Genomic DNA, 26,915 nt, shown 5'->3' with positions numbered 1-26,915 from the left:
AGCCCTGGAATCCACATATGTGCATTTAAATGCAGAAATCCTTCAGTCACCTCACATTAATTTGTGGCATTCAAATCCTTCCCACCAATCAACCACCCCATGAGTACTTAGAAATTGCTAAACCAATGTGAACATGTATTTTACCCTATTAGTTTCATTGCATAAACACCTCAAAGCTATATTTTTTTGAATGAAGTATAACTAGGCATTCAACAGTGTAGTAAATACATTTACGGAATGTCAAATACCCCATTTGTAATAAAAATACACATGACTAACAGCTTTTAGAATATGTACGTGTACATTTAAATTTCTGACTTATCTCATGTGTACATCCTGATCATTTACTTTTGCCGCCACAAAATTGCAATTAAAAGTGAAATTTCCAGTGCATTTTGCTTTCTTCTTGCTCACTAACTAAATGTGATGAACTGCTAGCCCTGCTTGTAGAAATCTTTGGGGGCTTGATGATCTCACTGACTTGTTGGCAGATTCAAACTGACAGAGGCAAAGGACAAATCCACAACAAAGAAATAACCATATCATCTTGATCAGTTTTTTTGACATTAGTAAAGCTAGATCTTAAAGTTTAAAACTGACACTGTATAAAAGAGTTAATTTTTTTTCTCGAATGAATAAAAACGGACTGACCAATGTGAAACATCATTTTAAAACAATTTACCATATGACATAGAGTCACAAATGCCAAGAAAATGGGATTTTGATGGCAATTTATTACTGGTTTGATCCTCCTAACGAACAGTAACATAGTGCAATAGCCACTACTTCAAATTAAGTATACAATTACCTACCCACTTTTGTATCAATTGAAACTTAAGTAAATCTGAAATCCATAAAAATTATGCTTTAATAAAGAGTAAAAATATATTTTGGTAATGTTTCAGGGTAAAATTGCAAGTATTTGTAATCAGTAAAGGCCATTGAGTTTGACGGCAAAACCATCATGAAAATCTGTGTGATGTAGTTGAATAAACCGAGATTCACAGTTAGAGTTTGATGTTTCAAGAACCAAATGTAACTGTTAAATAACAATTACTCATTAAAATTTTACAGTTGATTTCCATATGTATCAGTTTACAATGTATAGAATAATTCATAAGCAGAAAATAAATAAGTAGTCTTAATAAATAAGTCTTTAAGTCGCCTGCCTTTTCATTCTACTCATGCAGGGCTCAGACAAATTTACTGCTTCTCAGTTAGTTGGTTATGTTTCCTTATCTAGAAGCTTATAAACTTTGAACCACAATAAATCCAAAATCATTGCATGGAATTTTAAATAGAATGGCGACCTTTGTAAAACCCTTGTGGGTACCTTTACAGCTATTTTAACAAGACCACAATTTATGTGTACAACTTGTATATTGGATGTATAACTCACTTTGCCAATATCATTATGGTTCTTGAGCATAACAATGTCACAATGCACCAGTCATGTAAATAAGAGACAGTTCTGTTGCCCCAAGAAAACAATTATTTCCGCCTTTCCTTTTGTCAAGCACGCAATCTACAATAGAGTCTTGTTTGATGCGTCTTTCATGGATGTTTCAATATGCTCCTTGATTTTCAGTCAAGCAGTGCCTCGATGTTAAAATTTTCATCATATTTTCAAATCGCTGTGTGACCTTATTTCTCCCCATCTCTATAACCTCATTCAGCCCTACAACTTTCCTTGATCTCTGCATTCAATAAATTTTGGCCTCCCCTTGAGCATTCTAGATTTTATTCACTTCACCGACAGAACCTGTACTTTCTGCTGCCTATACTTTTAATCTCAAGAACTGCATCCTTACAGCTCCACCTCTTCACCTCTCTTTCCTTTCGTAAGGTGATCCTTTAAAAAAAACTCACCTCTTTTGCCAAGCTTTTTACCACCTAACCCAATAGTACCTTATGTGATCAAATTTTGTTTTGTAGTGCTCCTGTATTACACATTGAGATATTTTATGATGTTAAGCATGCTATACAAATGCAAATCATTGTTAATATTCTTTGATGAGGGATGAGAAGTATTTGCAATTCCAGATTTGGATATTTCCATTTCAGTTATGTATATATTCATTGGTGAGAAAGCCAGGCATTTCTCATGAGAAGAAAAAAGCTAAGCCATCCATACATCTAATTTAATAGGATCCCATTTAACCAATGGAAGGTTATTGTTTTTTGTTTTGTGTAACATCTTTCATGCATGAAGAATGTTTTGTCTGTTCAATCAGTGGGAAGCATCTTCCTCACCATTAGCTTTTGTTCATTTGCCTCAGTACTTTTGTTCAAGTGAACATGTTAACATTTGCAAATAATTAAGCCTGCTGCCTGTGTCAATGAAAATTTCAGAGTGTTTTTTATCTATGCGCTGAGTTTTGGCGTAGTGAGAAGGTTTGAACGTTCATATATTAATTCCTCTCCAGCTTCAATTTGGCTCATGTTTATTGTAATAAGGCATTTGCTGTGACAATTTTAGCTTACTATTCCATTATTTTAATCAGCAGGACTTAGCATCCTTAGGCAATCCTATTTTTTCCTCCTGTATTTGATTTTGACTATTTTAAGCTATTTGGGCATTATTGTGGCAGAGTGAACAATATTTTTTTCTCTCTTGTTCTGGAGTGCACTTCCTTCAATGAGTCAATAAATGCAATTGATTGCAGTTTGATTATATATAAAGATAGCAAAAAAGCTATGGCAATTTACAATTCCAAAGATTAAAGCATAACTTATTTAGTTATAGAAAGATGCAGATTTTGTTACAGTTTGCTATGCATACAGCATTATTTGTTCCTATTTTCTCCCTCCCTGCTGGTGTTGTATGGTGTAATATATGGTTTGTCAAATTTTATCCTGCATTGCTACACAGTTGATGATGGAACTATATGCAATTGATCTTTATGTATTAGCTTGACTTTAATTGTAATTCTGTATTTATCACAACCAATTATTTTCTGCTTGTCACCTCTTAAGGCCAATCACTTGCAGATGAAATTAGTACTTTATCTATTCTCTTCAGTACACTGTATGCCAGATCTAGGAAACCTAATGGGACAACTTAAACCTCACGCTTTCACTTTGTTGCTGCTGAGTACATAACTTCTATAATGTAGGTAATTTATTCAGGGTATACAATAACTGGCAGAGCGTTCCTTTATTCAAGACACCTAATTACTCCGTGGCAGGCAATCCATCCACTTCAGACAATTAATATCTGGCCTTTCCTGTATCCAGAGCTCGAGCAATTTCTATTTGTAGCATATGGCGTACTTCTGTCTGTACAATTGCAGCAATGTAGCCATGGAATGTGGTGCACATTTTCCAGTTAAATCACTACACAGCATGACCTGTATTGTATTGTACTAACTCCTGCAGTCCACATAGCACCATTGAATGTCCTCATTTCATGAAAGGGTAGCACTAATCCAAATACATTGAAACAATTAAATATAGGCTGTGCTGTGTACATTTTGGAACAAATTAATAATACTGACAGGCCTGCCTGGAAAATTATGATTCCACAAGTGTATACTGAAAACAATTGACCTCAATTCTGTTAATAATAATGGGAACCTAAATATATTGTGGTGTCCAGCTAGATTTAACATGGGGAGGAGGATTCCATGAAAAATAATGAGCATATTTAATAACAAAAGAAAACCAAAAAGTAAGTAGCCAAATTCTTATGGTATAAAAAAAAATGATCAATTGTGCATTTCTCATTAAATACACTGATTAGTTGAGCAAACACAAGTGGAAAGGTTTGCTGATATCTACACATTGCTGAGCACTGCTTGTGAGCCCCCAGATATGGAAGCAGTCCTGGTCCAAATTTGGCAAAGCCTGGACAATGTCCAGATTTGAACCAACTTGTGGCAAGTGGCAATTGACAATTGTGCCATACAAGTCCCTGGCGATGATCATCCCCAACAACAGAGAAACCAGCCATCAGCCCCTGACTTACAATAGCGTCATCGTTACTGAAATCCCAACAATATCACACTGGGTATTACTATCGATCAGAAATGCAACTGGACTAGCCATGCACATAGCGTGGTACAACAATGTGTCAGGCAGTAGGAATCTTGCAGTGATGAATTCACCACCTGGCTTCTAAAGCCTATCCACCACCCACAAATTCAGGATAGTTGTGGAATACTCTCTATCTGTCTGGATGAGTGCAGTTGAAACGATACTCAAGAAGCTTGACATCGTCCAAAACAAAGTAGCCACTTGATTGGCAAAGTATCCACAAGTACTCACTCCCTTCACCACTGACATTCAGTAGCAGCAGTGTGTGCTATCAACAATATACATGTCAGATATTCGCCAAGACTGCTTTGACAGCACTTTCCAAATCTCTATTCATTACTAACTAGAACGATAAGGGCAACAGATACATGGGATCACTACTACCTGCAAGTTCCACTGCAAACCACTCAACGATTATCCTGGTGTTCAAGATGAAGTTGTGGATAAGTAAGCAATGTCACTAGATTCGCCAGATCCCCATTCTGATTTCCATGTTGGGCATTCTCAACACCTCTTTTCTATCCATATATTCTCTTTTCTACCCCTCTCCATCTATCTGCTGTGGGATACTTCTACCCATTCAGCCAGGTTTCCATGTCAGTGCAGCATCTTCCTTTTTGACTGGGAAATTCCAGTTGGTGTTGGGAGACTATCGTTAATTGGTTCTTTAAATGGCCTGATTGTATCCTGCCACATGTCTTTGGATAGTTGCAGACCCCTACCCATCCCCCATCTGACTCCAACTCCTACTAGCTTCTCCTCAAACAATCTGGAGATCAGAACATGTCACTTTCTAATGGGAAATTGCCTCTGATTCCTCTTCCTCATCACAACACGATTTGATTTGATTTGATTTATGGTAGTCACGTTAATCTAAGTACAATGAAAAGCTTTGTTTGAGAGCAAGTCGAGCAGATCACAGTAATCAAGGTTATCCAGATCATAGGGTGAAAAAAGACTTGGACAAAGTGAGGCATACAAATTACACCACAGAGGACATGCACCAAATAAGATCAACATTAACAAGATCAAAATTGTTTGAGTTAATGTTTCGGGTCCAGTGACCCTTCCTCAGAACTGATGGTAGCTGGGAAAACATTGGTTTATATGCAGAAAATAGGGGGATAGGATCGCGAGTAAAATATAGGATAAAACCTGCAGAGAGAGAAGAGCAGTTGGATAGACAAAGGAGTTGATAACAATCAGGCGAGGAGGGTGAATAGCTATTAATGGGGACTGTTAGTAACTAACAATAGGTAGTATGTAATGGCAGGCTTTGTGATAACCAGACCCTTACTTCATTCCCCTGTCCATTTTGTGCAATATAAAGTGACATTTCCACAGCTACCATCAGTTCTGAGGAAGGGTCACCAGAGCCAAAACTCTGATTTTTTTTTTCTTCACAGATGCTGCCAGACCTGCTGAGCTTTTCCAGCAACTTCAGTTTTTGTTCACGTTTTATAGCATCTGCAGTTCTTTCGATATTTATTCAACATTGTTTGAATACAGAGAATCCATTCATCAGTCTAATAATCGCAGTGAAGAAACTGTGCTCAAACATGTTGGTGTGTGTGTTCAAGCTTCCATGTTTTCTCCCCAACAAAAGAGGTTGTTGGAGAGCATTACCAAAGTGGGAGGTGTGTCTTTGATGATGTTGGCAGCCTTTCCATGGCAATGTAAATGGAGTCCATCGATAGAAGATGGACTTCTGTAGTTTGTTATGCTCCTGGGCAGAGCAGTTGCTGTACTGGGTCAATTTTGCATCCAGATCGTATGCTTTCTATTGTGCATCTTTAAATGTTGGTCAAGGTCCTTTATGGACATGTGAAATTTGCTATGCCTCCTGAAGAAGAAGCGGTGTTGGTGTGCCGCCTTGAGCATTTCATCTACAGGGGAGGTCCAGGACATTCTAGCCTGTCCTTGATCAACTTCGCTTGCTCCATTTCTTTGCAAGCAATAGTACAGGAGTTCCTGCATGAAACACCCTGGGCATCAGACATATTGTGACTTTATGAACACCGTATAGTTCCCAAAAGAGTAAATGATCAAAACATGCTTGAGATTGATTCACAGCATGAAATAACTCCTGCGCATTTACCACAAGCCAAAGCAATTACTTCAGTCTAAGCCAAGTTTTCAAATGATAAGGGCCACATTTCAAATGTAGGAGAGTTATTAAGACCTCTGAGTCCCACCTCAAAAACATTGCTCACCCCTGCCCTACTTCAGCTCATCAGCAGCTGACATGGTCATCATTGTTACTTTTCTACTCCTCCTTTCACTAGTTTCAACACTCTACCGTTTGTAAACATGACACAATTGAAAATATTGCTTCCTGTGTCTGAACTCACCTAAAACTGCTTTCTCCAATCACCCCTGTGCTAATGACCTACACGTGTTCCTGTTCAAGTGGCGCTAAAATTCTAATTCTTTCTCGTTTTCAAAGCTCTCATCCTTCCTTGTCTCTATAATCAACTTCAGTCCTACAACACACTGAGCTATTTAGACTCTCCTGTGTTGGCTTCTTGAGCATCCTCAACTTTACACCAGAATTAACAATAGCGTCTCCAGTGTCCCATTTTTAATTGTCAAATTACTTATAAATTACTTCCCTGACACAGGTAACCACTCTATTTTAATTTTCCTCTGCCTTGCCACAATCAAGTCCAGAACTTCAGTTTCTAGACAGTCAGAGACTTAATGCACCCAGATGATGCATGATGGGACCTTCAGACGTCCCAATGCACAGATTCTTTAGATATTGGAAATATGACTTTCCTATGGGCAATTCCCATGTTCCCTGGAATGTTACACAAAAGTCTCCAACTCTGAGTTAGTGAGGGACTTTGGTCAGTTCCAATTTACTTATGGGGAAGTAAATGAGGAAATGATAGAAAGAAATATCCTTTCTAGCTCTTGGCTAACTATCGACTGAAGACCCAATTACTCATTTGCTCCGAATGACCTCCAACTGCCTATGATTCTTAAATCCTCACCAGGGCTTCTTCTCTCTTCTTGACCTCCAGACTCATGTGCAGTCAGATCTGACCAGCTATGGTCATATGACTGACACCCTAAGTATGTACCATAAGTGCACCTGATGGATTGTGTAATTTTAGTACTTGTTTCAAGGGGAGAATCTTCCTAGCCACTGAATGAGGTGGACACTTAACCAAATTCTGATTATAATTCAACCCTGTGAGATTTTTGTAGAATCCCTACAGTGTGGAAACAGGCCATTTGGCCCAGCAAGTCAACAGCAACTCTGTGAAGAGCATTCCACCCAGACTCACCAGCCTACCTTACTCCTGTATTTCCCCTGGCTAATCCAGCAACCAAGGACAAATTAGAACAGCCAATCCACTGAATCTGCACACCCTTGGACTGTGGGAGGAAACCAGAGCGCCCAGAGGAAAGCCCCACAGACATGGGGAGAATGTGCAAACTCCACACAGACAGTCATCCAAGGCTGGAATTGAACCTGGGCCCTGGCACTGTGAGGCATCATTGCTAACCACTGAGCCACGGTGCCACCTCAGACGTATGGCAAACATATATACATATTCCAGAACAAAAGTTGGTCCTAGAGGATCATTGGAAACAATTCTGCTTGTAACAAGTACACTGATATTGTTTTGCCAAAAATTAGTTACTTCACGAAATCACCTCTTTGCAATAGGCATCATCTTGGTGTATTTCAAACCTGATCAACATAATTTGTTTCCCCTCTGTGACTGCCAAATAAACTAATATTAATAGGATTAAATAGTCATGCTAACATTTTGTACTTTAGCACATAGAATGTTCCTTTTGCTGTCAGCAATATGAAGCACAGTATCGTACGATCAGAAAATGTGTGGTAAAGCACAAGTCCAAATGTCCTAGTCCTTTGTGTAATTTGTATTTACATCCTTTAATGAATATGGTTGGCACGGGTTAAAGAACAGATTGGGTTTGGTAACTTACAAAAGAGCCTAATCATTCAAACATGGATTGAAATGCAATCATATGCTAATATCTGTCCTGGTTTGCCACAGTCCTGTCTAATTAACCATGAGGCATACATACTCTGGACTGCTATGCAGTTTACATGGGACTGGAATTTTCAAGAAATTGCAATTTCACACAGATTGTCACTCCATCCCTTTTCTGAAAGGTGCAGACTCTGCAATTTTGATATGAGCATCTGATCAGGGGTCCTTCAAAAATGCAGACCTATACTTTCCTTCTGCCAGTTCTTTCTAGAAGGCAAAACAAGTCTAATATTTCTTATAACAGAAATGTCAAAATCTTTGAAAACACACTTTCAGCCTCATGTAAATATTATTTATGAACTGTACACTGTGACCTTCACAGATCTGTGGAAAAAAATGACTCAACAATCAATCCAAAAATGAAGTCCTCAAAAGTGAGGTTAACGCTACATGATGGCGCCATATTTGTGCCGAGAGGGCAGATTATTATGCGAGCTCAATGTAATTACATGATCAAAGATCTGGAGTTGCCCAGATCATTGATAGCAAGCACGTGCCACTCATCTTAGCTAGAACAAGTCTAAGGTTTGGACTTGTAACTGTCACATATGACGAGATTTGGAAAGTGTTGCAGCACAAGAAAGCATTGACCATGGAGCACACGCTAGATGAGTACAAAGATGCCCTCATAAGTTATGTCTTCCAGGACAATATCATCTCAAAGTTGTTGAGAATGCAAGACCAATTCAGCATCTGCTGAGGAGAGTTCTACCTGCCCTCAAAGCCAGCTTGAAAGTCAAGAAAGAAAAGAAGGGAATAATCAAAAAAGTGGCAATTCCTAGAGAATGGATTAGCAGCATCATAGCACCCAAACAGACTGGAAAGCTAACAGTATGCATTGACCCAAAGGAACTAAATGTGGCCTTTAAGAGATTTCACCACACTGTGCCAACAATTGAAGGACTTAGATAATGTTTGCGTGTGACATATATGCAAGGGAAGCAGATCTAAATACTGTCAGGAGTAGCACTCCAATGAGGAAAATGGAAGATGATGTAACAGAATATGAATCCTTAAGATTCAATATGAAACAACAGCAAATTATGATCTGGAAGTCGCCAAACCAGCAGAAGCACTAAAACAATATCACACAGATGAACAGCTAATGCCAACACGCGCACATATTTCATTAAGAGACCAGCATGATTTAAGAGCACTGGGCTGAATCTTGTGATTTGTTTTGGCTAAGTGTCAGTTTCATTGGATTTTTGTTTGGAATGTTTCTTGCTTCAAGGACCTAGCAAGATCTATTACCATATCTTAACAAATGTACCTCATTAACCACTGAGCCAGGTATATTTCTAGCCCCATCCCAGATGAATTTGCTACTGTGCAAATATCCCAAAATTGACTGACGGTCTGCAATAGGACAGAACGATTCAATGCAGGCGGTGGACTGCCCGACATGCAGCTCTTCACCCTTTACAAAAAGATCTTGGCTATGACTGCCCAGAGCAGCTGACTGACCATGTCCAATTCCCTATACCTCCTGGTATAGGAGGCTGCCTTTGACTTATTGTACCAGGACACCCTTACCGAAGCCTGTCCCCAGTAACTTGATTGATGCCAAATCACAACTATGACAAGCATCCTGGCTTTGTGCCTGCACTAAACAGCGTAGCAATACAGCGCTACTATGAAGCTGATATCTCTGACTGAGGGCGCAAAGAGCAAAAAGGCGAGTCAATGCAAGGCAGGGATGCTATGAGCATCTAAGTAGGTTCTAAGTGAGTGAACAATGACAGCAAGCAAACACCTCTAGATGCAGTCTGGTCCAGTCCCTGAGCTGGCTGTATGTCCCTAAGTGTTGCTGAACATTATTGTTGCAGCATTACAATAATTATTGCCGTTTCACTCAAGATTTAGCATTGAAGTGCAGAAGCATCCTGTAATTGGACTGGAGATGTGCTATGAGGTCTCTTAGAGGTTGGAATATGTTGGATGCAAAAGACTGCAGATGTAGGTTGCATGTGGCTGGCGCCCATTGAACATGTTCTGAATTTTAAGTGCCTGTTGTCCAACATGAAGACACCTTGGAGTAGTTGATGAGCTGAGTTTGCCAAGTGCTGACTCTGATTTCCATGTTGAAAACTGTTGCCATCAAGTTTGTGCATGACAGAATGTAGTATGGGGAGCTGCACATTAATGAGGCAGATAAGGACATTAACATGCAATAATTCCCATTAATCGGCTCTGTAGTGAGAATCTCATTTTGACGCCTGGAACCTAGTTACAATACACAGAGTCGCCTCTAACATCAAGATATGTCTCACTGGACTTATTGCACAATTCTGCTACATATCTTGCCATGGCCAGATTGTTCAGGCCCAAATTCACAGACTGATGGAAGTAACAAACTGCTAAGGCATGAGAACATTGTATGTAGTTGGTGACTTAGGCAACTAAGAATGTATGTGATAATGTGATAGAGGATTTTGCAAAGACCAAGTCTTCATATCCAAGTAGATTGTAACAAGGCCACTTTATTCAAGCATGTGGTATGTGGGAGAGGTCAAGCTCAGAGACACTCAGCCATCTACAGCTCCAAATATCATTTTCATAGTTTATTTTGTCATGATGGTTACATGCAATGTTGTTCTGGAATAAACTATCCTATCTTTTCCTTTGTATTGCAAAACTAGCTTGTAGTTTGATACGTTGTGTATCCCGGGTTTCTCAACCTCTGTAGTTTGCAACCTATAATTTTGTCAGAATTTCTGCTTCTGTGTCACTTTCAAGGCTTAAGTGTCCTCCTCACCTATCTGCTGAACCCAAACCTCTCCTTGTGAGATATTGCTCAATTATCTTGAGCAGTACAGATGTCTTTGGACCCTAAGTAACTGCTGATTGTTTCTGTTTATGGCCATGTAGTTAAACTGCATATTCAAACTTATTTTCTGCTGTATGAAATGTTAAAAGAACACTGCTCCTTCCCTTGTACCTTCCCAATTATGTTTTCCAAACCTCCTTAATTTTCTTCATATCTCATCCCATTATTCCTCTTTCATGTAAAAAAAATGAAAAGCAATCACGTACAAATGTCTACCCTAGTCTGCTGTAGCCATGTGATTTTGCCCATGTGGGACATACCCTGTAAGCAGAAATCTTAAACTTCACATCAAAAACATTCTTGTATTGCTGTGTTTTACACTCTAACAAGATTGTATTGATTAAGCTTTCTAATGCATTAAAAAGTTAGCACCTCAATGTCCTCAAGGAAAAAAAAATTCAGCTTGATGTATATGTCATTTTTATCTAACCGCTTTTCTAATACATGTCTTCTGTCATTTTTGATTATTGGTCAGTGTTTTATAAAGGCACACAAGTTTCATGGTCAACCTGTAAGAAATGTCACTTGTGTGGGCTCATCAGATACTGACTTAACCCCATTTCTGACCTGCTAACCAGTGGATAGGTAAAACCTTGATGTGTATCACTTTACTAAGTAGGGTTTGAATTTGATAATGTTACTAAAGATGAACAAACCCTAATTTTTGCACAATGATCCAGATGTTCGTTGTTTGTAACTCTCTGGCCAAGCAGTGGGTGCAACAGGAGCTTTAAGCTTTGCAAACACATCATTTGTTAAATGCTTGGAAGAACATTTCATTTGTGCTGATATACTCATTATGCAATTAGGTTTAAATCAAAGGAACAATTCAATTTACAAAGTGAATCTGTCAGTTTCCCTAATCTTTGGAATAAATAATTAGTAGTTTACTCTCATAGAATCATAATGTCCTTTTTGATATATTTGTGAGATGTCCGTTTGACTCTGAGAAAATGATGCAATGAGAAATATCAGCGTAATAGTAAGAGTAAAGTACATTTTTTTGGGCTTGCCATGGTTTAGATCTTATGCAATTCCTTCTCCCCCTTTTCCAGAAGTCAGACTTAGAATCCAATTGAGAAGTACTGCTCTGCAGAAAAAAACAAGATATATACTTGGGCACATGAAAATGCAATTGATAATAATAGGCCTTTTCTCACTTTGTTCTTCCTTCCCTCATTGCTGCTTCTTGAAGTGGATGAGAGCCAGGTGGACCTCAGACCCGTGTTATGCTTATTATGGTGTTGACGGCACGGACTGCTCTTTTCTGTTGTACCTTAGTGAAAAAGAATGGTTCTGTCCCCCATTACCATGGAAGAATCGTACTGCTTTCCTCTCCAGGACTGAAACAAAAGTGCAGGTATGTTGATACTTTGTCATTAAAGTGCCATTAATACATTTAATACAAAGGGAATAGCTAAAGCTTATTGAAATGCCTGGAATGTTTGTGATTAAAGTCATATTGTCTGTTCTGAATGAACTGAATGAGCAGTTAAATGGTAAATGTTTTCTGGTGTTTGCTATCTCTGTTCCAACAGAACCTGCTATGGCTCTATCTCCCTTACAAATATTGTCTGAATTTATTTAATCCCAATGTTGTATTGAGTAAGTTTCTACATCTGAAAATACAGATTTCTGTCATTTGTATTTTATGTGCAAAAGTGCTGCCAGTTAACAGAGGATGAATTCTGATGACATTATCATTAACAATGCTCAGCAAGCTCACTATCTTCTACAAAACAGAAATAATGAAATACTGCCAATCCTATCACACCATGAGGTTAGTAATACCCTTAGTTCCAGGTCATAAAGAAATGACAGAGAGATTAACATTTGTAAGAAATATTTTTAATCAAAATTCACTGCCACATATCACAGATGAGAAAATATCACTAGAACCTTTCAGTTGTAATCCATTGTCCTAAGTTTAAGCTAAAACCTAGCTTTTATATTTGTTATCAACTAAATTTTCAATTTTGATTTAATGGAAGTTTCTATTATCTTCTCTATAGTGACAGTCCATTTTGCATCATGATGATCCAAGTATCACTCAGTGAGAAATTAATAAATATTGTCAGGGTTACTTATTTTTAATACCAAAGTTTTATGTGTTTCAGCGCAACAGCAAAATCTTGGACTGTTTAAAAATGTAAGACACCTGCTCTCAACCAAGTTTACAGAAAAACACGCTATCTCAAATAACCTTATGTGCGTGCAGCTACTCATCTTCTTCATCTCTAAAAAGATTATTTACAAAGATTTGCTCAGAGGAATTGACACAATGGCGTCTGGCCACTGAATTAATGTACATTGAACAGTCAGGCCTCGTAATAATGTGTACAAATGTCTGATGCCTACTGTTCTTGTAATATGAGCTGAATAGAATATGCACATGGCTCATTGCAATTTATTCATTTATTACAATGACGGGTTGTCTTCATAAATCATTTTGGAGTGGAAGAGTCAGCCCTGATTAGCTGAATGTCTGAACAAACAGGTATTGGAGGGAAGGCTTGTCCCTTTCAGTTAGGCCAACTTCATAACAGATACAACTCTCTCATTGCTATCACTCCTCATCTGATTGGTCATGCACAAGTTCTTTTGGTCTTCATGTTCAATGGAAGTCATTGAAATTTAATAGAACTCCATGGATTCTTAAAAAGTGGTACAAAATCTATTAACAGTGGATGTAAAGCTGTATGTACTAGCGAGCTCATTTGCGTCCTAGCTATGAATGTTCCTCTGAATATATTTCTCTATTTTTATGTTCTGGAGGGGAAAGAGATTCAAGGCAAGCATATATGACAGTAGAAAATATACATAAGATGTTTCATTGGAGAACAGTCTTACACTTTAACCTATATAGGCCAGCATCATTTAACTTAAATTTTCTGAATAAAACAGCCTACCTGTGCTAATTTAGATTGCTGAATGAATCTAATCGGTGAACTGTGCAAAGTCTAGCAGTCAGTCACCGAACCAGTTTAAGCACAGAGAAGGGATCAACTTTTCATTTTCCCTTTACTAGTGGGTCCATTAGATTCCAGTTTCAGGGTGCTATAGGGGAGTGCAGCCCCATCTCCCACTCCAACCCATTCAGCCTCTCCCCCATTCTGATTCCCGAAGATCTGCGAAAAGGCTTTCCACTGGAATAACCCCATTCCCGGCGTGGATCGCCGTCAGAACTGAGACAGCGGAGCAGTGTCCCCGGGACTGCTTGAAATTGATGGACTGGTCTGTATTCAAGTATTCAGTGGAAAACCTGAACAAATACACCACCACTGTCATAGGCTTCATCAGCAAATAGGTGGAGGACTGCATGTCAAAGAAGTCAGTCAAAGTGTTCCCCAACCAGAAGCGTTGGATAAATCAGAAACCTCACTGCCTACTGAAGACCAGGCGTGCAGCATTCAAGTCAAACAACCCAGGCTTATACAGAAAGTCCAGATATGACTCCACAAAGCTATCAGAGAAAGCAAGAGGCAGTATTGGACCAACTCCATACCAACTATTTGGAGACCCCCCAGTCTGTGGCAAGGCCTAAACAACCTAACAGGATACAAAATGAAACAGAGCAAGATAGTGAACAAAAACACATCCCTTTCTGATGCTTCAGTGTTTTCCATGCTTGGTTCAAGCAGAATGCCTGCAACATGGTTTCACTTGCCCCGACAGCACCAAATACACCTGCTCCGTCTGTCACTGCTGCAGTTGACAGATCAGTCTTCCTAACAGTCAACCCAAGGAAAGCGATGGGCCTGGATGAAATCTCTGGCTGTGCATTTAGATCCTGTGCCAACCAGCTGCTGACGCATTCACTGACATCTTCAGCTCTCTCTCTTACAAGACAAAGTCCCAACCTGCTTCAGGAAGACCACCATCATTCCAGTACCTAAGAAAGTACATGCAATATGCCTTAATTACTAACACCCAGTGGCTCTGACCACCATAATCTTGAAGTGCTTTGAGAGGCTGGGCATGGCCCATTTCAACTTGAACCTCCTAGCTTGCCTCAATCCCCTACAGTTTGCCTACCGGCATAACAGGTCCACAGCAGATGCTATTTCCCTAGCCTCGCATTCATTCCTGGAACATCTGGACAACAAGAACACCTACATCAGGCTCCCACTCATCGTCTACAGCTCCACTTCAACACCATTATCCCCTCCAGACTAATCTCAAAGCTCCAAGATCTATGTCTCAGCTCTGCCCTCTGCAACCAGATCCTTGCTTCCTGACCAAAAGACCGTAATCAGTGAAGACGGACAACTGCACCTCCACCACAATAACCCTCAAGGAACCCCCCCTCCCAAGGATGGGTTCTCAGGCCCCTACTATACTCCCTGTACATGCACAACTGTGTAGCCAAATCATGAATGAATGTCATCTACAAGTTTGCTGATGACACCACAGTGGTAAGATGGGTATCAAACAATGATGAGTCAGAATTCAGTAAAGAGACAGAGGGCTTAGTGTCATGGTTCAATGATAAAAACCTCTTGCTCAATGTTGGCAAAACAAAAGAACTGATCATTATATTCAGAATGAAAGGAGAACATGCCCCTATCTGCATGAATAGAACAGAGGTTGTACAGCTTGAGAGTGTCAAGTTCCTAGGAGTGACTATGACTGACGATCTCTTCCAGACTTCCCACGTAGATACGATGATCAAGAAGGCACAACAATGCCTCTTCTTCCTCAGGCACCTTAGAAAATTTGACATGTCCACAAGGACCCTCACCAACTTTTACAGATGCACCATAGAAAACATATTGTCTGGGTGCGTAACGACCTGGTAAAGCAACTGCTCTGCCCCGTACTGTAAGAAACTACAGAAGGTTGTGTGCACAACCCAGACCACCATGGACGCCAACTTCTCATTCATGGGCTCCATTTACATAGCTCACTGCCATGGAAAGGCTACCAATGTCATCAAAGACCCCTCCCAGAACAGTTATGCTCTCCTACAACCTCTTCTGTCAAACAGGAGATACAGAAGCTTGAACACACAAGCCAGCAGGTTCAAGAACAGCTTCTTCACCACCTTTATTAGTCTGATTAATGGACACTGTAACATCAAAAAATGTTCATCTTGTTCCTGTTGATCTTGCTTTGCACACTTCCTGTACATCTTTTTACCTTGTATGCCTCACTCTGTCGAAGCACCCTTTGATCCGTTTGGCCTTGCTTACTATGATCTGCCTGTGCTGCTCACAAAAAGAATTTTTCACAATATTTGTGTACACGTGACCACAATAAATCAAATCAAATCAAGGATGTTATCTATCAGGTATAACACAGAATCAGAGGAACAGGAAAGCTGATGTTTCAGGTCAGGACCCATCTTCAGAAATCATTTCTGAAGAAGGGTCCCGACCTGAAATGACAGCTTTCCTGTTCTTCTGGTGCTGCCTGGCCTGCTGTGTTCCTCCAGCTCCACACTGTTATCTCAGACCCCAGTATCAGCAGTTTTTATTGTCTCTGTTATCTACAGGTGATATGATTCATCAGACAGCTAAGGAGCTCAATTTTTGGCTGCTCAGTTTTCTTCTGCAGTCAGGCCATGTAGTAGGATTTACGAGCCCAGTGTAGCTACTTTCTTCTTTCACTGCCACCCACTATTCCAACCCACAGTAAAGTTGCTGAACATTGAAGGGCTTAGTACTTTGATAGATCAAGAGGTACTAAGCTGAGCAGTCAGTAGTTTTCTCCACCCAGTCAGTGGTGTCAATGTTTTTGTGCTTTAGGGCAACTTTAAACATATCCTTTATACCTTTTCAGTTAGCTGCCATTTTAGCGTTGGTCAATACAGAGCAGGGAGAAGAGAATTTGCTGAGGGGGCAGTTTTCAGATATCCACTGGAGTTAGTCTTTCAGGAACAAGACCTTGATGATGGTAAACACAGTTTCATAAAGATGTTCCTGTTAGCCTGGCAGTCCTTCCAATGATTCTAAAAATTCAACATAGGAACCACTGTTGGATATTCCCAGGGATCTTAATATGATGTCAGAAGACAGTCCAGGTTTCCTTCCCCAAGAGAGGATGGTAGTCAACACAACAGCCTTCTAAAGTAGGATCTTTGAGTTCCAACAGCAATAATGACAAAGGCAGAGTTAGATAATAGAATTCCTACAATGTAGAGAGGCCATTCTGCTCATCAATTCTCCACCGACCCTCTGAAGACTATCCCACCACCCTATCCCTATAACCCTGCATTACCATAGCTAACTCACCTACCCTGCACATCCCTGGACACAATGGGCAATTTGGCATGGCCAATTCATCCAACCTGTACATCTTTTAACTGTGTGAAGGAACTGGAGTACCCGGAGAAAACCTAGGCAGAACATGGATAGAATATCCCAACCAAAGATAACAAAATGTGAAGCTGGATGAACACAGCAGGCCAAGCAGCATCTCAGGAGCATAAAAGCTGACGTTTCGGGCCTAGACCCTTCATCTAATGAAGGGTCTAGGCCCGAAACGTCAGCTTTTATGCTCCTGAGATGCTGCTTGGCCTGCTGTGTTCATCCAGCTTCACGCTTTGTTATCTTGGATTCTCCAGCATCTGCATTTCCCATTATCTCTGGTTAGAATATCCACACAGTCAGTTACCCAAGGCTAAATTCAAACCTGGCTTCCTGGCACGGTGAGGCAACAGTGCTAACCATTGAGCCATTGTACGGCCTTTGTTTTGAAAGAGCAGCTGAATTTTTGAAATAAATAAACCATCAGTCAGCCAAACAATCAAAATAAAAGGTCAGTTTAGCCAGGGTCAAGCTTTTCAAGTCTCTGTTTTGTAGTCTTTTTCAAAAAGGTCAATACACCCAATGAAAACAATGTGATTTGTCTTGTGATCTTAGATGCCATATACCAGAAGCGGTGCTGCAAAAAGCCAAGTCAAGCTAAGAACTTTGTCCTTGAAGGGAGGTTTTGCCTCTAGCAAATGACTTGCTATTCAGGAAGAGAAAACAAAATTGCTGGAGAAACCCAAAAGGTTTGGCAGCATCTGTGGAGAGAAAGCAGAGTTAACATTTTACGTTTGGTGATCCTTCTTCATCAATTTCTGTTTGTCTTCTCAGAGAGCAAGTAATTTTGTGGCAGTTAAACCTCCTTCAGTTGAAGGAAGGTCACTGGGCTCAAAATGTTAATTCTGTTTTCTCTCCATGGATGCTGCCAAAACTGTTGAGTTCCTCCAGCAGCTTCTGTCTTTGTTTCAGATTTCTAGCACTGCAGTTCACTGCTTTATTTAATGTTCTGCTAAAAACCTGTTTTAGTTGTTTTTATTTCTATATCTGCACTGAGACTGTTCAGCTTGGTTCTGTTATTCCAATCAATCTTTGACCCAAATCTACTTTTGGCATTTGAAATAGAAAATAAAACTTTTGTCTTTGCTTGCAAATTTTCTCTAACTTTGATAATAAAAGACATAATTGTGGATTTCATTTGGAATTTGTGTTCAAGCCTTCATGCATGGCCTTATTCTCCTCTTGGGGTGGAGGTTTATCAGAATGGTATCATATCTGATCCTTTATCTCAATTCTAGCCCCAACTCATGTAACATTCATTATAGAAGTTCAGCACGATTCCCATTGTTTGAGAAGGATTCCACATATGCAAAGATTAGAATCTCAGTACTTCTGGGAATGATGTTGCAATGTCAGAAAATAAGGCAAAGAATTGTAAAGGAATTAAAGTGACTCAAAAATCAGAAAGGAGACAGCCACTGTAGGTTTCAGTCAAACCCAAGGCATTAGCAGGTAGATTTCCAGGGTCAACCAGGTCCTAGGCCCTATCACAATTGTGAGTGATCATAAGTGAAGTTCAGAAAAGGAAAACCCACTAGAAATAAGGTCCCGTCACAACTTAGCAGGGAAAGTAAGCAGCAATAATTCCAGCAAGACTGGAAATATCAGCCAGAACATAGGAACGGGGGTAACACCTTCTGTTCAAATATTCCTTTGCCCGACATCATGTTGTACTCCTTTTTGGGATAGGATTGTGAAGGAGAATTCTCCCTGGACTCTTCAAAATAGGCAATCAGGTGAGGGTGCCAATCTTATTTGAAGTGTGTTCATCAGTCTTGTATTGGATTTACCTCAGCATATCTGTTCTGGACGTGCCTGAAATATTCTTTTCACTTATAGTTTATGTTGCATGTCTTAACAAGGTCTCTGAGCTTCTCCAATTCTGGATTATTTGGCATTCTGAACATGTAACAACCTGTCATGAGTGAACATTCATTCAGTTACTTAGACTGACTAAACTTCTCTGCCTCTCTATGTCTCTTTCCTTCTTTAAAAATGGTCCTTAAAATCTAGTTCTTTGCCCAATCTTTCGTCTTTATCTCCTTTTGTAGCTATGTCTCAAATGTTGTTTGCTCAGGTCTGGCAAGAAAAATATTTTATGACATGAAAGAGGCAGTATAAATACAAACTGCTGTTGTTGTTACAAGTCCCTTTACATTGCAGTGAACTGCCAAACATTAAGAAGACTCCAAGAAACAGTGGAGAACCAATATAGACAGGTCTCCATGGTTTCATTAAAGTTCTGCCCATCTTTTTCAAGAAAGCACTGTTTTTTAAGGTAGAAATGAGCCTTTAAACAATAATTTTGGATGTCCTTTTTCCTCCACTTAAACAGTATCTTATTAAAATCAGGAAACTGCCTTCAAACTCGATCATTGTCATCTAAGAAACATTAACAGCATGCGAAATACTCTTGACATTTGCTGGTTGCAGTGTCATTTAGCAATATGGCACCGGATAGTTTTTGGTTGATAAATCAAATGACATGAGTAAAATGGAAAGTTACATTATGGTCTGCCGCCAACGAATTTGCCACCTGTTTTCATGACATTTTTGGCATCACTTAGGATCAGTCTATTGATAGAATAGATGTTTTCTTGTTGAAATAGATGTGATAATTCTTTGATGTACAGACAGATGCTTATATTGGACAAGATTTATTGCAGATGTCACATTCAAACAAGATTTGCTGCTGTGGGGTTTCTGTAAGTTGGTTTACGTACTGCATGTCTGAGTAAAGCAGTGATGGGTTGTTAAAAGTCGAAACATTGTTGACGGATGAACACCCCACTTTGGCCAACATCCCCCACCCTACAACGACTATTCACTGTTCTTTGAGTGGTAGAAATAACTGAAGCTGAATACTGTTGTCTCTTTGACTTACATCTGCAGAACATAGCTGGCATGACCTGGATGCTTCAAATCGTTTTAACCCCACACACAGATCATAAAGCATTTTTCTAATAAAAGTAAATGTCATATGATGGCACATGTCAGAGGAGTCTATAAATGCATTCAGTGTCAATTTTATGCTACGAAATTAGGTAGGAAGCCCATTGGATCATGTGAAGAAAGTTTGATTTAACCTATTATCAGTCCATATTGACTTCAAGGAGGTAGAATGTAAAACCAATGTACCTAATCTTCTCATATTTCCAACAGACAAATCAGCCTAAAATTGCCCCTAAAGGCCCTAAAACCTGAGAAGGTATCTCAATTATGCAGGTTCCCCTCTGACTCAAATGTTACGAAATCAAAGAAATGAATAAGTTAATAATAACTTGAAATTTACCCACAGTGGTGCTAGCAATGGTTCAGTTGGTAACACTCTGATCTTTCAGTAACAAAATTATGGCGTTGAGCCCCACTGCAGAATCTCAGTACAGTAATCAAAACTGACAGTCTCCAGGAATGCTGAGGGAGAACTGCAGTGCGCTCTTTGTCAGCTGAGACGTTAAATCTGAGGCAAAGCCTGCTTTCTCATGTGGATGTTAAAATGTGGCATTATACCACTTTATATAAAAAAAAACCAAGGTGTCCAGGTCAATATTCGTCCCTCCGACAATATCACAAGATGTGACTACCTAGTAGTTCTCGGCACGTTATTTGTTGGAACTTGCTGTGTTGGCTCACACAATCTGTATATCACAGCAATGACTACATATCAAAATCACTTATTTGGCTGTAGATGTTTGGTACAATATTTTTATATGGGATGTAGCTGTCATTTACAAGGCCAACATTTGTTGCTCATGCTTAATTTCCCCTAATGCTCCTCTGTCAGGGAGCAGCAATCACATTGCTGTGGGTTTGGAGCCAGACTGAGTCAGGTTGATAGATTTTCTTCCTTCTACAGCGTCAGAAAACCAGATGGCTTTTACAACAATTGATAATAGTTTTATTAATGTTTTGAGCCCAGTGGCCCTTCTTCAGAACTGTTCTATAAGATTCTGCCCATGAACTCTGTTTCACCTCCAGAAATAGTACACAACCTGCTGAGTAGTTCCAGCATTTTCTGTTTTATTTTGTTATAGAAATAGTGTTGCTCACCATCAAGATGGAATTTAAACGTGAATCTGCATTTTCAAAGTTGGAGTTCGGGGGTTGGGGGCAGAGTCATGGATAGGTGTACATCCACAGGACAATAATAATGGATAAGTAGGGGCTTTTGAATGAATAGATATGAACAGCAGTCTTTTTAACAAACCGAACTTTAAACAGATAATTGGTAGGGGGGCAGCTAAGGAAACATTAGGATAGTCAAAACTGGTAAAGTCGGTTTGTCTATAACGTGTGTTATGGCAATGTGAATTGGCTGCAATGCAACTGACAAATAGGGGAATGCTATTTCTAAAACACAAACTTGTGTTGGCTATAACACAATTCCATCAGTGCACAGAGAAGTAAACATCAACATGTCATGATTACATAATCACAGTCTTTGCACCTAGCGCGCACAATGTTAGCAGAAGCTTCTCCCAGATTTTTTCAAGATTTTAAAGGCTTTGATCTGTCAGACTTGTCCCCAAGATTCAAAGAACATTGTGATGACCTTGCAAAGTAAGTTGGATTTGAAGAAGTTGAGAGTGAGGTTGTTTGAAGAGCTACTTGAGCCCTACAGTGAAGACATCTCCACAGTTAATCTATAATAACTTGTTGAGGGGGAAGTGGAAGCTGGAGATGAAGAAGATTAAGTCCAGGATGCTGTACCATGGGAACTTCCCACTTCTGTTTCGTCTTCTATCCTGAGGGAAATTCAGAAGCGGTTGCATCTCTTGGAGGACAATTAATACAATGCAGAACACAGCAGGGTAGCAGTTCATGGAATAAGATCTTATTTGGCACCCCATGAACAGCTTCTTCATGAAAGAAGACGAAGAGCAAAGCAGCAGAAGCTGGATTTTTTTTTAAGCCGACCCCCAATAAACAATCAAAAGACAATGAACCACAGCCATTCACTTCTGGATTAATTATTTTTTGCCAGAACCAAGGTAATAAATTGACGTGTGTGTGTGTGGGAAATTTACTCTTAATTCATTATTAGATATGAATTAAACATTTATTCAAACTGTGCTACCCTTCGTGTTTGACTTTTGAGTTATTTCTGAGCGATTTGTAAGTGATATTTTTTGGTGATTTTCCCATAAGCCCCATTATTTCTACAGTGTGATTTTTTTTATAACACGATGTTGTGCGGGAAAACAATTATCATGCTATAGCAGAACCAACAGTAGCTATGTCAACATGAATGATAGTTTCATCAGCAAAAGTGCTAAATTTGGAAGGGTAGAAGTTGAAGATATTGGCATTGCACTCATCAGACGGAGGTCAAAGAAACAGACTTGAATAAAAATACACTATTATATCCAGCAGGAGGGGAGGATGCTGATTGGTTGGGCCATTGTTGGCATCACAAGAGGAGTTAATTGTTAGTTCTTAGACCCAGAAGATGTATATTGATTGGTCAGGGCTCTGTCATGTGGATATACTGAATTTAGCAGACTCCATGACTCGTTTTGATGAAAAAAATTCAATGTACATGCAAATTTGTTTCATCCACATTCAACAGGGACCTGAGAATTTATGTAGCCCCCAGCACATGATAATTCATCACACCATGAACCTGGCTGATTATCTTAAATTGATTTCTGATGTAATTCTTAGCACAGTGTGGATTATTTAATAAAATGGTTTCCAATAGCAAAATCATATCTAATGGTGGATGTAGTTTTCTGAAGCTTGCAAGCATAGGCTGATTACTGCCCATTGTGAATTATCAACAGGACACGGTTTTTGATGCTGTCCAAAATCAGTGTACTTCCCTACCATAACACCAGCACTGAGACCTGTACAGCCATAGAGTCATACTTGACTGAAACAGACCCTTCAGTCCAACAAGTCCTTGCCAAACGTGATCCCAAACTACACTAATCCTACCTGGCTGCTCCTGGCCCAATTCCCTCCAAAACTTTCCTATTCATTTACTTATCCAAATGTCTTTTAAATGTTGTAATTGTACCCACATTCACCACTTCCTCAGGAAGTTAATTCCACATGCGAACCACCCTCTATCTCTGCTTAAAAATGTGCCCCCGGTCTTGAATTACTTCACTCTAGCATATTACTAATTTGTATGATAGGCACAATATCTCATTTCACGTCTATTCCTTGCATCTGAATTTTGATAAGTGCCAAGATGAAAAGTTTCAGTTTCTCGTCTACTTTTCGCAATATTTAAGATAAAAGAGCATAAACAGAAAAACAGACTTTGTGAATATATCTAACTTGAATCCTCAAACAAAATACTTGAAAATTGATACAATAGACATGGCAGTGTGCAGTATATCATTATTAAATAAGGCATATAGAATCCATTCAAGATTTAATCCAAAAGTCTAAAGATGTTTGTGTTCTCTTTCTGCAAGAGTTTTAATCTTTAACCATCAGCTTACTTGACCCTGAATTTGCGGTTCACTTTTACTTTAAATTTCTCTCCTTGTTTTTCTGCATTTTATGATTGATTATGAACAAGCCATTAACAAGCAGGGAACCTGTTTTGTTGCCTTCGGTACTGTTCTAAATTTTTGAACAGGAGAAATATTCATCAAAGCATTTAACATAGGCACCCCGTTTATTAGTGCTTCCTGTCAGTCCTGAGCCTTGCTTAACTCGCATCTAATTTCTCAGACAAATAGCGGGAGAAGAATGCATGGTCTTTCTAGGAAAATAGTTGGCACAAGTGTCCACGATGGATCCCAGATGCCTCTAGTAATGGACCAGATGTAAAATATCAAAGAAAGCTGATGCCAAGGAGGTAATGAGTTTGTCAGAAAATGTGGAATCTCCTGAAATGGATAAAAATAACAGACCTATTCCACTGAGGTCTTTCACCTTTCCATCCATTTGTTGATACAATTATCCTATCTGTGTTCTTTTCCCAGATGGGATTGAATAGTCAGAAGTCACATGACACCAGGTTATAGTCAACAGTTTTATTTGAAATCACAAGCTTTCAGAGCAGTGTTTACTGATTGAGATTTTATGGCCAGAATTTGATAAGAGTCACTTTGGGCCTAACATCCATAAGTAAAACTCACACCTCTCCCTCTGACCTGATTTCCAGGACCCTTGGCAAAATGATGCCCATAATTGGCAGTGGAAGACCCACTGCCAGGATCTGAGCTCACTGGGACATTAAACAGTTGCACTTTCCCCAACAGAGCTGAAATATTGTCCCCAAGAGCTGCTGGCCAATCACAGAGAGGTAGATACTGCTGGAAACGGACAGGACCTTCACCAGAGATCATTATGGATCTTTTGGAGAAAGGATGGTGATCGAGGGGAAGGGATCAGTGGCAAGGGAATGGGGGTGGGGGGGTCAAAGTAAAGGATAGGGGACTGTATCATAGGGGCACCTCTCCTTCTTCCTGATGCCAGCACCTTTGGTTAGGCACAGAGTGCCTTTGAATGAAATGGAGCTCCTGAGGTGGGAGGGCAGAAGACTCAGAAGAGAATGCTGATCAGTACGCCTGGTGAAAAAGCTTGACACATTGACAAGCCTGCTAGAAAGTTTCCTGTCATGGTGGAGAAGCATGGAAGTGTCCAGCACCAACGTGGCACATGGTTTTGGCAGAGCTTGGAGCCAATCTTCCCAACATGGAATCAGAACCCAGTCACAATGCTGTTTCTGACTGCTTGTGCCTCAACTTCCACTGTAGCAGAAGCATCAGCCCCCAAAGGCTAATTGCTGCATGGGAACACTGCTTGCTGTCACGCAAGATCAAGTTGCGGCCAACATGGTTCTGCATTGCACAGTCCAGGGTGTAGCAGTAGCCTTGCAATCTTCTGGCAGGTTTCAAGGAATGTTAAGATGCCAGTATAGGGGAGTGTCTGTGTTTCTTTGCAATGTGAATGTATGTCCACTTTCGGGAAGATAGTATTCATCCTTCTCCGACTGTTACCGAATCAGACCCCTTGTTGTTTCTCAGCCAGCTGGCAGCTAGCCCCTTCTGGTGGTCAATTCATAACTTTATCTTCCAAGCTCAAAGATGCATGAAGTCATCATCCAAGGCCATTTCCAAACTCCCTTACGAAAAGTCAGAAACCTTCTACTTGCCATGCAAGTATAATAGAAATGTTGTGATAGGCAATAAACATGGAGACAATCGTGAAGGGTATGCACATGAGCTTGTGGTTTACAATTCTATGCAATCTGGCAAAATTTCATTTGCAATTGTGATTTGGAATGTTTATTTCACGATTTTTTTTTATTTTTGCATGTGGTCTATGGAGAAGAAAGGAAAGACAATTATTGCTTGAGGAATTAGGGTTGTGTTTATTTGTATTGCAATACAATTAACACCGCTTCGCTGGACAGACAAAATATGTTGACTCGCTCAGGGGATTCTCACTCTCTTGGTTGAGATGCCTTCTTTTAAATGAATCAGTAATTATATACACCACGAATGTAATATGACAGTGCTGTACAGAGAATCATGTTTGAGTTGCTTTTAAGGAAACAGATATTATAGATACTAACAAGATGCTTATGCATCCTTCTCACAGTTGAGCCTGTTTTCCCTTGTGTGTTGTTGTCAGTGACAATAGTAAATCATTCTACAGTTCCACTATGGACCCCTACTTTGTCTTCATTGCTGCCATAGTAGAAAATAATATTTCATAAATGCATGTTTTTTGAGGGGCAAGGTGACATTTCTTTCAATGCTGTTTCTGCCATTTCTAGGTACTCTGCTGCACCAGGTGGCAAAACTGTAAAAGCATTTATTTGTGAAGCTGAATTTTCAGCAAGTGCTTGCAGAACAGTTCTATCAGATTTTCAACTTAGAATGATTATAGCAGAAGTTGAAAAGGAATCCTAAATCCAGCTGTGCTCAGCTGTGTTTATATTTTCAAATTAAACACTGAAGTATTTTTGCAAGAGGAGCAATGATCCTTTCTTTCACACAATGAGCTGTCATTAAGTTTACATCCAGAAACTCAGTCAGCGATGAAAAGTATCTGAAACTTATTTGTTCAGTCTTCTTTCAAAATTTACAGCCTTAGTACTCATATTGAATATAATTAACCCCTTTACATTCACAATATTTAACAGGTTGGAAATATCAACAAAATTGTATGTTTTATTCTCCATAATTGGTTAGGAAGGTTTTCAGCTAATACAGAATTGTGAACAAAATGAAAAACCAGCAGCTCTTCACTGAGCTCAGAGACTCTTTCTTGCACTCAGTCACGAGATTATCAACATACTTTAGAGTGAAGCAATAATTTTAACTGGCTTGCCCTCAGTTCTGAATATGACGTTGTGAATAAATCTGAATTCACAGCCCCAGACTTCACAAAAATTATAGACGTGCATTTAACACAATATGTAAGTTGAGTTCTATTGTTTTTGAGGCCAAGCTTAGGCAATGTAACATGTAATGTGTCATGAATTTCTACAGATTCTAGGTCTCATAGTCCGGCCACACATCCATTCCTATTGCCTGGCAGCAGTAACATCTGTGCAAATCACACCAAAGTTCTGCCATCTTAACGATTCTGACTCTGAATTCATCCAGTGATTTGAATATTTCCACATCCATTGTTCATGCTGGTAATATCTGGCAAGAAAGAAATATAAAATCTATCTGCATCTGTAAACTAATAACTGAGCTACACTCCTAGCATCACGTTGTTTGATTATGTTGA

At 39.5% G+C, this 26,915-nt stretch overlaps 1 protein-coding gene across 6 annotated transcripts in view; it reads left to right on the top strand.

Annotated features, from left to right (window-relative positions):
- LOC125463480 (alpha-1,6-mannosylglycoprotein 6-beta-N-acetylglucosaminyltransferase B) overlaps window positions 1-26,915 on the top strand; it is an 875,834-nt gene that overhangs the window by 475,413 nt on the left and 373,506 nt on the right. For all 6 annotated transcript variants that reach the window (XM_059653747.1, XM_048554765.2, XM_048554763.2 and 3 more), the window contains one exon: window positions 12,095-12,259. In XM_059653747.1, coding sequence (XP_059509730.1) covers window positions 12,095-12,259 — 165 coding nt within the window. The remainder of the gene's footprint in view (window positions 1-12,094; window positions 12,260-26,915) is intronic.

This window comes from Stegostoma tigrinum, chromosome 22 (assembly GCF_030684315.1).
Source record: "Stegostoma tigrinum isolate sSteTig4 chromosome 22, sSteTig4.hap1, whole genome shotgun sequence".
Classification (NCBI taxonomy): domain Eukaryota; kingdom Metazoa; phylum Chordata; class Chondrichthyes; order Orectolobiformes; family Stegostomatidae; genus Stegostoma; species Stegostoma tigrinum.
This window is presented reverse-complemented; position numbering and strand designations above follow the sequence as displayed.